At 40.5% G+C, this 11,268-nt stretch overlaps 1 protein-coding gene across 3 annotated transcripts; it reads right to left on the bottom strand.

Moving 5' to 3' along the window:
- Positions 1-201: 201 nt before the first annotated feature.
- Positions 202-9,803, bottom strand: LOC104926459 (NF-kappa-B inhibitor zeta). Of its 3 annotated transcripts, none has more exons than XM_010740321.3 (12): positions 9,690-9,803; positions 9,435-9,606; positions 8,604-8,725; positions 7,441-7,465; positions 7,167-7,213; positions 6,922-7,066; positions 6,515-6,818; positions 5,818-5,923; positions 5,559-5,705; positions 4,053-4,113; positions 2,843-3,006; positions 202-1,936 (listed from the first exon to the last, which is right to left on the bottom strand). In XM_010740321.3, the coding sequence occupies exons 2-12, from the start codon at positions 9,592-9,594 to the stop codon at positions 1,904-1,906; spliced, it is 1,314 nt and encodes a 437-aa protein (XP_010738623.1). In that variant the 5' UTR covers positions 9,595-9,606; positions 9,690-9,803; the 3' UTR covers positions 202-1,903. The 3 variants fall into 3 exon arrangements, with proteins under 3 accessions (XP_010738623.1, XP_019131228.1, XP_010738624.1); XM_019275683.2 differs by having other exon boundaries at positions 6,515-6,812; XM_010740322.3 differs by having other exon boundaries at positions 9,435-9,603.
- Between the last annotated feature and the right edge of the window lie 1,465 nt (positions 9,804-11,268).

Below are 11,268 nucleotides of genomic sequence, written 5' to 3'. Positions count from 1 at the left end.
GAGGCTACAGTCCTTGCTGCAGCTGGCCCCGGCTCGAATCCCGCATCGGATGGCCATGTACTGCGTGTCACTCCCCCTCTCTCTGACCCCTGCTTCCTGTCTATCTTCAGCTGTCCTATCATTAAAGGCATAAAAAGCCCCAAAAAATAATAATAAAAATTTAAATTAAATCATTGATTCATTAAAATTCTGATTCATTTTATGTAAAAACAAACAAAAAAAAAACATAATTATTTAATTATGCATTTATTTATTTCATTTTGGCACTTTTAGTCATCCACATGTGAATAGTCCACTTTCACAATAGTACTGATTTGACTTCACCCCTTATAAAACGTTCCCACATTATGTGTGGCAAGATAACATAAATGAATATGAAAGACATATTTTTAGTATTTAATCAGTTAATAAATCTGTCTTATTGATTAGCAATATTCATATCAACAGTGCTATATGTCACTATGGTTTATTCAAAGTATGTTTCATACTAGCTGTGGTCTACCACTTAGTGACCATCCATCACTTCAATATAATGATGATCTTGATCAATAAAAACATGCTCCTGTCTGTGTCTAAATGTGTTATTTAATAACAAAACCATAAAGACTTGGCCGTCAGATAACTTCTTAAACCTTATACTAGCATCTCTGCTAAGTTAAACCCAAATGAGACTTGTTTTTCTTAAAAAACAGAGAAACAGAAGCTTCTTGAGTCACTAGGGATGATCCAGGACATGTTTAGCCTAGCTTATCATAAAGAACAGGCCAAGAGGAAAAACATAAACTGACTTGTTTATGTTTTTTAATATGTTAGCCAGCTTGCTAACCAGCAGCACAGAGACGTTCAAGTAGAAAACTTTCTGTGTGTATTAAATATAGATAACACAGTGTGTACCTCTGCCTAAGCTGTGATAGTTGTTGTTGAAAGGCCTCTCTGACTAACAGTGAGCTGAGCTAGCTGGGCTAAACACATTCTGAATACTCCTCTAAAGACTGAGTAAACTGATAATTATGTATGTTTATATATTTTTTCTCAGTAAGTATTCCTTTAAGCATAATAATTCATGAAACAGGTCAAAGAAAGACCACATTACATTTCACACAGTATAGTTCACATGTGCAGACAAGTCCAAAAACTTGCATTATGCTAAAAAGTAATGCATAAACAGAACCAAAACTCCCCAAAACGGCAAACTAAAGACTGCTTTTACATGTGAAGGCTATCAATTGAAGCTGTATTTAGTCCCCATCACCATAAAACACTTACTAAAACTTAGAATGTCCTCTAGTACAAAAGTCTTTAAAAAGATCTGACATGTAAATCCTATGGCTGGGAGGGTAAATGAGAATAGTTCTCATGAGAATAAGCTATATTCGCACATCAACTGTTTAGACCTAAAAAAAACCTGTTTTTAAAAAGTTTTAGTGGCCTAATTATAATGTTTGAAATAGTACATCAATTAACTAACTGTGGCACCACTGCCTTAATAACACAATATAACCTAGAACCTTTTGTTCCGGGTCACGTTTCCCTCCCTGCTGGCGGGTTTTGTATTATAGACCAGGCTTTTAAAAAATGACTTACCATATTTAAAACTATTCTCATAGGACTTTACAAGTTGATCTCCACAGACACACTAACTGAGGACAATTTGTTACTCCAATGTAACAAACAATGGAAGTTTCACAGAAACCAACCAATGGGCACCTAATGTTTTTGTGCAGGTAAAAAAAAATACCTGATTGCAAGTCAGGCATTTACACCACACACAAAACCTCAGATGCTTTACATTACAGGCCTGAACTGATACCCAATTACAGGGATTCTTTTCTCAAATTCAAGCCAACTCAGAACATTACTGTCGGGTCTCCAAAAAGCCATGCCGGGCAGGTGTGCCCTGTACTCATCCAAGTGTAGGCTGGATACTCTGGCTTCCCTAAGAAAGAAAGGAAACAAATTAATTAATCATTGAGTTCTATAGAGATTGAGATCTATAGATTCCTTGAGTTACTCCAAGTTTCCTAAATCCAGTTTTCTTCAAAGTAGTGCAACAAAATCTGGTTAATCCTATTCTGTTAATCCAGCATTAATCCATAATCTTTCATGTGGTATGGTTGACAGGACCATGCTGCATGAAAAATGATCTGAGAGGTTCTGCCAGGCTAAAAGACTACAAGTCTGTAGCTTTGCTAGTGGCCCTGTACTGAGGAAAAACTGGTTACATTTTGCCTGAGGGAGGTGCAGGAGGTTGTGTTGTTCCTTAAAAGGATGTTGACTTGTAGTCACTTGTTATCATCCTCTCCTATTTCAGTCCCTAAAGGTATGCTGCTATGCCTTTACATGGCCACAAATTGCTCTGTATGACAAGTTCAAAAGCATACCAGCATACTTTACAGTCCTCACACCTACCACAGGGAACAGGTTGGAACTGGATCTATAGATTAGTAAACAGATACTAGGAACATTTTGTTTACCAAGTTTACAAATGATGCACGCTGACTCATTATTTGTTCATGCTCTTCACAATATGCTGCCCTGCCAAAAAGCCGAACGACAAATAAGGGACGTCTGTGCTTGATGCCTTCAGCACTGTTTGAATGTCTCCTGGCTAAAACTGTCAGTGGAGCTGTGCTGTGGAGTCTGCAGGTTTGAGCACACAGGAAGTTATCTTAGAGCAGCTGCTTAGTGGTTACTGCCATTTTCCCAGAAGGCGGTGATTCAATATATTTCCTACAAATGTAGCTCTAATGCTGTAACATGAACCAACACTCAGAGATGATATGTAATTAATGAGATGACATGCGACAAAAGAGGCCAAAATGTCCATTACAGAGTGTTGTACCATAGTATGAACGTAGCTGCCCATCTGCAGCAGGCACTCCAGGGTCTCCATCATCTGCTCTTGGCGCAGTGTGTGGAGTCTGGTCGAAGTGGGTGACTTGCTGCTCTCCAGCTCCCTCACTGTGGCTTTCAGAGCCACTGAAGCACACTGCAGGACACTCATTCCTGGCAACACACACACACAGCATTTGGTTTACTGGATATGAGGAGCTCTTCTAACCAATATCTAACCATAACAAAACCTTTAAAAAGGTATGTAACTTTCTGATGAACAGTCCACACTGAGTGTGCAGGTAGTGAGTCACACCGAGAGACGACTGATTCAGGTCGAGTCACTTCACTGCACACAGACGCTGGATGTCACGTTGTTCTGAAACACTTTCATTCACAGTAATACTAATCATGTGATGCCACTGTTATGTGTTGCTAATACTGAATTTATCAAACTTGCATTATCCTCAATTTGTGACAATAAATTACATTTTTATGCGTATGAAAGTCTTCTTTATTCTTACGATAGCAGCTGGTATTCAATAAAAAATATGCAATCAGGATTAATGCTCTCACGTCGCAATCATGGAAACTGATTGATGGTATATATGCTATTTGTTTACTAGCGTATCTTGACCTTTGAAAAATGATGACAAAAAGGCAAAGGCAGAGTGGCGATGTACAGAAGTCAAGATAGTGGCAAAGCTAGCAAAAACATAGAGGTGTTTATTTATCTAATATTGTGTCTAACTTTAGTACAACATAAAATATCTGGTATGGAATTCATCTGCAGATGCTCCGGTTCAAGTTGAGACCAAATGTTTATAAGGATGTCTGATGATTTGAACCAAGACAACACCGAAAATGTGTTTGTCAGCTTTGTCTTTAGCCTAGCAGTGATCACTTACAGACCGGTAAAGAGGAGTTAGAAGACGGCAATTTATTCTTCTGTAACAGGACCATCAAGGAGGAAGTTGAGGTAATAAGGTTAGGGTGACAGTGACAAGTCAGAATTTACAATCAGAAAAAGCACAATCAGTTGATTCACAGTCACCAGCTGATTCATTAAAATATTTATTGTTTTAAATGTCAATCATCATTTTTTTTATGACTGTTACATGTGACCACTCATCGGCACTGCTTCATTCTAATCTTTATCAATACAGTTTATCATCAGTATTATTCCTAAACTTAAGGTTTTAAAAGGCGTCATCACTTACCAGAATTCTCAGTCGCTTCAACATCAACATACACGCCGTCCATCATGCTGTGTTTTAGAACCTACGAGAAAACATGCACACTGGTCAAAGACTCTCATCACTTACTCTCATAAAACTCTCTCAGCACAGAGAGCTGCAGTGAAGCAACACAAAAATGTTGCTATGTTTCCGGACATACTCGTGATACAGGTTTCCACAGCTGTTGTGCTCCTGCTGCTCTTGGATGAGGACAGAGGGCACAGATTGGTGGACAATGACCTGACTACTTAAGTCATTTTACTGTGAAGCTTTGATGGGAACATTGGAACAGACATCTGTGTGGCTGTTGGAGGTTGCATAAGGTTTAATTTAAAAAAAAGAGTTACACCCACTCGATGTGGCAAGTAGGAGAATGTTGTGTGGCATTCAAAGAACGCAGACCTGACGCATTCAGAGGGCTGTGCAACTCTAAGTCAAGTATCTACTGGTAGAGCAATTCATGATCAATAAAATGGTGCTAGTACTGATAGTCATTTTCACATATTTCACATATTTTAAAATGTATTTCTGTGAGAGCCATATAATATTTTTTAACACTGAATATATATAAATAAATGCGTGCATTTTTAAGTAAGACCAACAATTTTAGAGTATAAGTCTCTGGATTTATTCTTTTTAATAATGTTGTTATACTGAAGCTAACCACTAATAAATAAAATACTTCTTATCATTAATGCGACTTCTCGTGCTGCATGGTCCCGATCATGCACCGATCCCCATAGCAACCGCTGTGTTTCGGATGTAGACGTGCATGCGCACTCACGTACTGAGTGAACTCTCCAGGTTTCTTTTCTGAGCTGTTCTGTATAATTAAAATTGAACAAAATAACAAAAGTCACAACCCATGTTAAAGCCTTAATTAGAGGCACGGGAAATTAAACTGATGAGAACCTAAAATAAGTGCTCTGCAGTGCATCGCTGCAGCATGATGACTTCACATCTCTGAGTACACTATGTTCACACATAGCATGAGTCAACCATCATACAGGCGGAATCAAGAAAACACATGACACCCGCTGAAATACTTAACATTCAGAACATGTTCAATATCCAGGAGATGACACAACGTGACACGCTGTGCACACACTGGTGTGTCTTACAAAACCAGCTGCGTTGGTTTTCTTGTGAGCTTTTCATCTAAGCGCATCAGAGAGGTTATTTACAGAGTCCGACACCAATGAGAATCTTCCTGCACAACCTGTCTGTTCAGATAGGAAGAAAAACATATTTGTAGCACCCAATAACTTGAGACAACTGGGGTCATGTTGCTCGTTATGATATGGGAGTAGTGCTTGTCAACTGAGAGAGCTGCGCAGAGACATTTCGGATTAACATGCATGTCACCTGACTGCTGAGTACTGTCACATATCATTTGCAGCTTATTATTGTGTTCTTAAAAAAATCCTGGAACTCAATGACAAGGTGCATTATTCGCTTGTGTTTTGAGATAAAAGGAAAGGCTCAAACCTCCAGCACTCTGATGTAGCCTTTCTCAGCACTGAGGTGGAGGCAGGACTTTCCCAAGTTGTTTGTCTCGTTGACATTGGCTCCCAAACGGATCAAATCTGCTACCATCAGGTGGTGGTTGTGCTTTGCTGCATGGAGGAGGGGAGTCTGGGAACAGAGGGACACAAGTTATGAATTTGTTTTCTTACATTACCACCAGAGCCTGATGTCAAATAAACAAAGACTATAAATGTAAATGTCAGTTGTCTTTGAGCTGTACCATTCCATCAGAGTCTTTGAGGTCCAGGCTGTTGAGCGTGGCAATCCTTTTCGCGATGGCATAGCCCTGTGCCCTCTTTCCCACACACGCCACTTTATGGAGAGCTCTGGAGGGATGAACACAACCCCACATATTTAGATGACACTTCATACTAAAGGGATTAATGACACAAAGAGGCAGTGTACTATCTTATATGATGGAGAACTGGTCTGAACATGGCCTATATACTGTGTATAGAGTAGTACAGACTTAAGTGCAGGATTTAATTGCAGGACGCCTGCAGGCTTGAGTAAACTCAACAAACTGGAAGCCATTGTCACAATAAACGAGCATGAACAATACCCGGAGCCTGAAACACCACACTGTACTTCAACTGTACTTTGAGTCATGGAATCCATAGCTGTCTGCTGCACTCTACTCTCATTGCTGGACCCATGATCGACATAAATAAAAAGTGATTGTTACAAATAAAAAGTGTCAGAAATCGGTGACTTTTTTACTCCACACATTATTTTTTCTTGTCAAAACCTGCCACCTACATTACCCACAATGCAGCACAACCTGCAGCCTCGAGCTGCTAGCTTTGAGCCGAGATGAGGAACAGGCTACTCTTTACTGCTACACCCGCCGATTTTCTCTTTCTCTTTCAACAGGTGGACGTACAACAAAACATCCTGCACTAAACCACCAAACTTACGTCTTGCCGTGTTCGTCGGCGGCGAGCAGCTCGGCATCAGAGACGTCCCTCAGCTGGCTCTCCTCTTTCTGCAGCTGTGTCCAGAAGTAAGCGGAGCTGTTCAGGTTCCAGCCATGGCTCGGGGGATCAAACCACTCCTCGCCTCTTCCCCCGTCTCTTCCAACGCTGGAAAGCTGGAGGCTGTTGTGCATGGAGCAGGGAGGGGACGGGGCCTGGTAGTACTCTGCTGTGCACGGTGAGTAGGTCATGTAGGACTGGGGGCTGGGGATCATGTCATTGTACTCTTCACTGTTGTACCCTGCACCTTAGTGAGAAGATATGGCATGTGAGGTGTGGTAGTGGCTGTTTAATTTATCAACTTTCAAGCAAATAACTATATGAATGTGGATCTGTTTCCCATGTATTACCAGTTGGAGACCACTCAGGAGACGCTGCACAGTCAGAGGGGGAGTAAGATTGTGGAGGGGAGTGGTTGTTGCTGGTCCTAAGATCCTCCTCCAGCACCTCGACGATGATTGCCAACTCCTCCAGGCTCTTCGTGATGTTTTTTCTCTAAAAGTCAAAGGCAGGTATGCAGACAAGTGATTTACAGCGCTCCATAAACATGTTTTTGACATATACCTGGAGCAACCTTCTGTTTTGCAACACTGACCTTGGCATTTTGGCGTCCTGTGCGAGTTTTGACTCGTTTCTGAACTCCTGTAGAAGCAAATGCAAAGTCTGACTGCAGTACACAGTATGTTTGGCTGTAGAGCCAGTTTAGCTGGCATGCTGCAGGCTGGTGCCCTGCAGGCTTTTGTTCCTTCCTGGTGCCTCATGAGCAACACACTGTATCTAGCTATAGCTATAGCTCATTAACTTTTAAAGGAGCAACACAAATCTACATGACACCACACCTAAATTCATAAAAATCTGGTTTTACTGACCTTTGACAGTTTTGCCGTAGATCTTCTGCTTTCACAAAACAAACAAACAAAAAACAGTTGCATCAGCGTTCTTCTTCTATATCCTTAAGGTTTTCCAGACATAAACACAAAACTAGTGCAGATTTGATGTCTAACAGACAGCGCTGTCAGCAGCTCTGTGGTGCACTGGGATTTTAGAACTCAGCTATGAGCAGGACGAACACTTTTACTTCCTCTTACTGTGTGGAAATCTGATCTAGCATTAAAACACGAGTCCTAAAGGAAAACACCAGACCAGTGGAGGCTCATATAGGAGTTTAGCGGGGCTCTGATCAGGAGAAAGGAAGAAAAGAAAGCATAGTCGAGATAATCGGGTACAGCCTGGTTAACTATGCTCATATTAAGAGTTGAAATCAGTTGCTGTGGTGTCACCATCAGCCCACAGTTCAGTGAGCCAGTTTGTCAAGTTTGGTTGATTTTCATTGCTGTCAAACGAAACAAGATAAAATAAAAGATATCTAATAATTTAATATATCAGGACACTTTTTTTTCAGCAATGTTAACACTGTTAATCAGTCGGCTGATTTTTTTTTTGGCCCTGGCCAATGTCTGCGCTCTTGAGACCAATAAACAAAACATGTGTGCAGACAGCATTTTTACTGAGCACTTTACACCGGGGAATTTCATCCTGTGTCTCATTTGTCATTATTATTAAATCGTTGCATTTTAGCAGATGCAAAATAAATAAAACCCCTCCAAAAAAACAACATGACATCATTATTATATAATCAGCCATTGCCCATTAATAAATTGGGTAATTGGGTCATTTCTTGCTGACTTTCTAATTGCTCAATCAACAGTCACATGTCCTTAGTGTGCCCAAATACAGTCTGAAGGGTGGATTTCATCACTGGTGTTGCAGTGCTCGGGGCAACATTTTGGTGAAACTTTAAAAACCCAGAGGACTTATGGCTGAGTTTGAATAGATTTTCAAAAATGTTTTAAATTTATATTGTTGTCATGGTGCTACCACTGGGGAATGTTTCCTCATATTTGAGTAGATGTTGTTTGGAATGTGAAAAAAATCTGTTTTTTCTAAGCCAGAGAGCATCCAACAAGGAAACTCAACTGTAAAAATTCAATACAGAAAGTAAACTCATATCTTGAGCCAATACAAAAGTCACCTGAAACTCTCCAGGTTCCAAGCCCTGGGCTATGCGGATGTTTTTCAGAAGATCCCTCACTGGCATTTTGACACGGACTCCGAGGTAGACCTTCTCGCTATTGTAGATGGGGCATCTTGCACCTGGTGAAGGAGACGACGGACCATGGAACCATTAAAACATACAAGACACAAATGCAGAATCAGCTGTGCTTTGGTGTTACACGCAACATTCGACAGAAGAGTCAAACTTCTGTACCGGATGTCCCCCAGGGCAGTCTGACTGCTTCATGTCTTTACACCTTGCTGTCAAACAGATGGCTATTGACACACTGTAATCCACTGCTCTGTTCCTCTCTGACTCTATTTGAGCTGCAAACAGATTCATCTGAACATGTTTACATTGACTTATGACTAACATTACTAATGTTTGTATAGCCGGATCAAACTTTGTTAACCCCTTCTGTCTCTTTAGTGTCAGTTAACAAAGATGGCCACCTGACAGCAGTGAGCAACATATTATGATCATGACAACTCTGAGAATATCTGATGGTCTAACTAAAACCCTGAGACGATGTCAGAGTTGTAGAAGTTGACTCATTTTCTTTGGCTACTTGAGGCTGTAAAGTTAGTGTGTGGTATTGTAACATGAACATTTATATGACTGTATACTATAAGTGACACTATCTTGACTTTTAACTCGGATATTTTTATGTTTAAACAGCTGTCCTTTTACAAAAAAAAAAAAAAAACTGCAACAACGTTAAGTCAAACTTCGGAGCTCGTCGAGTGAGTTTCATAACACAGCTAAACAAACAAACACTGAAGTTGTCCACAGAACAAAGTGTCCTACCTTTTTTGGTGCCGCTGCTGGCCGCATCCTGGACCGTAAGCCCGGGAACAGGTGTGCAGCCCGCCGTAGCTTCCCCTGGCAAAGGGGAGAGCCCCTCCCCGTAGTCGGCCCTGTCATCATACCGTTCTTTCTGGTGCTTTCGCTTGTACCGTCCTCTCATCTTGTACAACTACTATAAAACAAGAAAGTTCAGTGAATTACGAGCAAACAAGAGTTTAGAATACACTGCTATGCGTTCAGAATTCAAATACTGACCGAGTTCCTTGTGTCTTAGCGTAGTTGGGGCCGCTCTCCTTCAGCACCTGCTGGTTGGTCCAGGTTACACTGAGAGCCCCGAGAGAGAGCACCGCGAAGGTAAGGCGACGACCACGCCCACTGCGCGCGTGGGAAACCAGCTGACGTAAAAGCAGAGCACGTTAATAACACCTGCATCCATCATGCAGCATCTGAAGTTCAAAAGTGACAGACAGACTGACACAGCCTCAGCCTGTCACAGTCCACTTGAGGCACATTATTTCACAGTATAGTTACATTTAAAGCAAACTTTTAATCATTCTATAATGCTGTTCATGTCAACAATCAGTAATGCTAATCCAATAATTAAATGAGCTATTCTGCTGCATAATTAGTACTTTTTCTTCGATGTTTTGTGGAACTTTTGCTGATAGTTTATTATAAAAAAACAGAACTTTTTGCAAATATTTCTACTTTGAAAGTCCAGTGTCAAATTACAAGATATGGCAGAAATTGAATATAAAATATTCATATATATATTCATAACTATATGATTTCATTAGTGTATAATCACCTGAACAAGAACAAGAAGAACAAGAATTGTTTTTGTTACCTTAGAATAAACCTTTTATATGTACAGAAGTTGTGTTTTGATGGTAACTCTCTTTTAGATGAGTTTTACGTGGAAACCAAACAACTAGTCAGACATGCAGTGGCTCACAGTTTGCGTGCAGTAGCTATGATGGAGCCAGGTAAAGGCATTTCTCTGGTATTTGAAAATCTGGAATGATTCTTTTTTTTCTTCTTCTTGTAAAACTGTAGGTAAATCTGGGTCATGATGACTTTTGGACATTTTTTCGACCTTGTCAATAATTAAGAAAGTCCTAAGCAAATTAATGTTTGTGCCTAGTAAGGTAAGGTATTGGTTGAAGATTTAGTCACATCTCCCTTTACTGCAAACTCTACTCAAACCTTCTCTTTCTCTCTCTCTCTCTCTCTCTCTCTCTCTCTCTCTCTCTCTCTCTCTCAATTCAATTCAATTCAATTCAGCTTTATTGGCATGGGAAACATGTTTACATTGCCAAAGCGTGTAACAACAAAAAGCACAGATAAATGTTTTAACATAAAATACAGGAATATTAAATAATAATAATAATAATAATAATAATAATAATAATAATAATAATAATAATAATCAATATGTACATAGTTCATTATGTCCAGCAGGAGGAGACGGTCTCAGTCTGTCCTTCTTGTCCGCTGGACGTCCTTCTCTGGTCGCAGCAGTACAGAAATCTTCCAGCTATGTGTGCACATTGCTGGACTTCACCCAGCAGGTATGGGAGTTTTTGGGTGGGGTCCAGTGTCTCAAAGTCCCTCTGTGTGTCTGCAATTTGTGGAAAGTATGTGTTTCTAATGTCCTGGTATAGCTGGCCGGAGTTTCTGTGCTCTGTCATCCAGCAGGTTCTCATGGATCGTGGCTGCTGCTGTGGTCCTGCATGACGTCCACTACATATATTACTACTGTCATTATTGCTATCCGTCCTTGGAGAGTGATCCCTCCTCTGTGGCTCTTCCTGAGGTTTCTTCCACCTTTTTT

The sequence above is a fragment of the Larimichthys crocea genome, chromosome VII (genome assembly GCF_000972845.2).
Source record: "Larimichthys crocea isolate SSNF chromosome VII, L_crocea_2.0, whole genome shotgun sequence".
NCBI lineage: Eukaryota > Metazoa > Chordata > Actinopteri > Sciaenidae > Larimichthys > Larimichthys crocea.
Note: the sequence above shows the minus strand (reverse complement) of the source record. Positions and strands in the feature narration are given on the sequence as shown.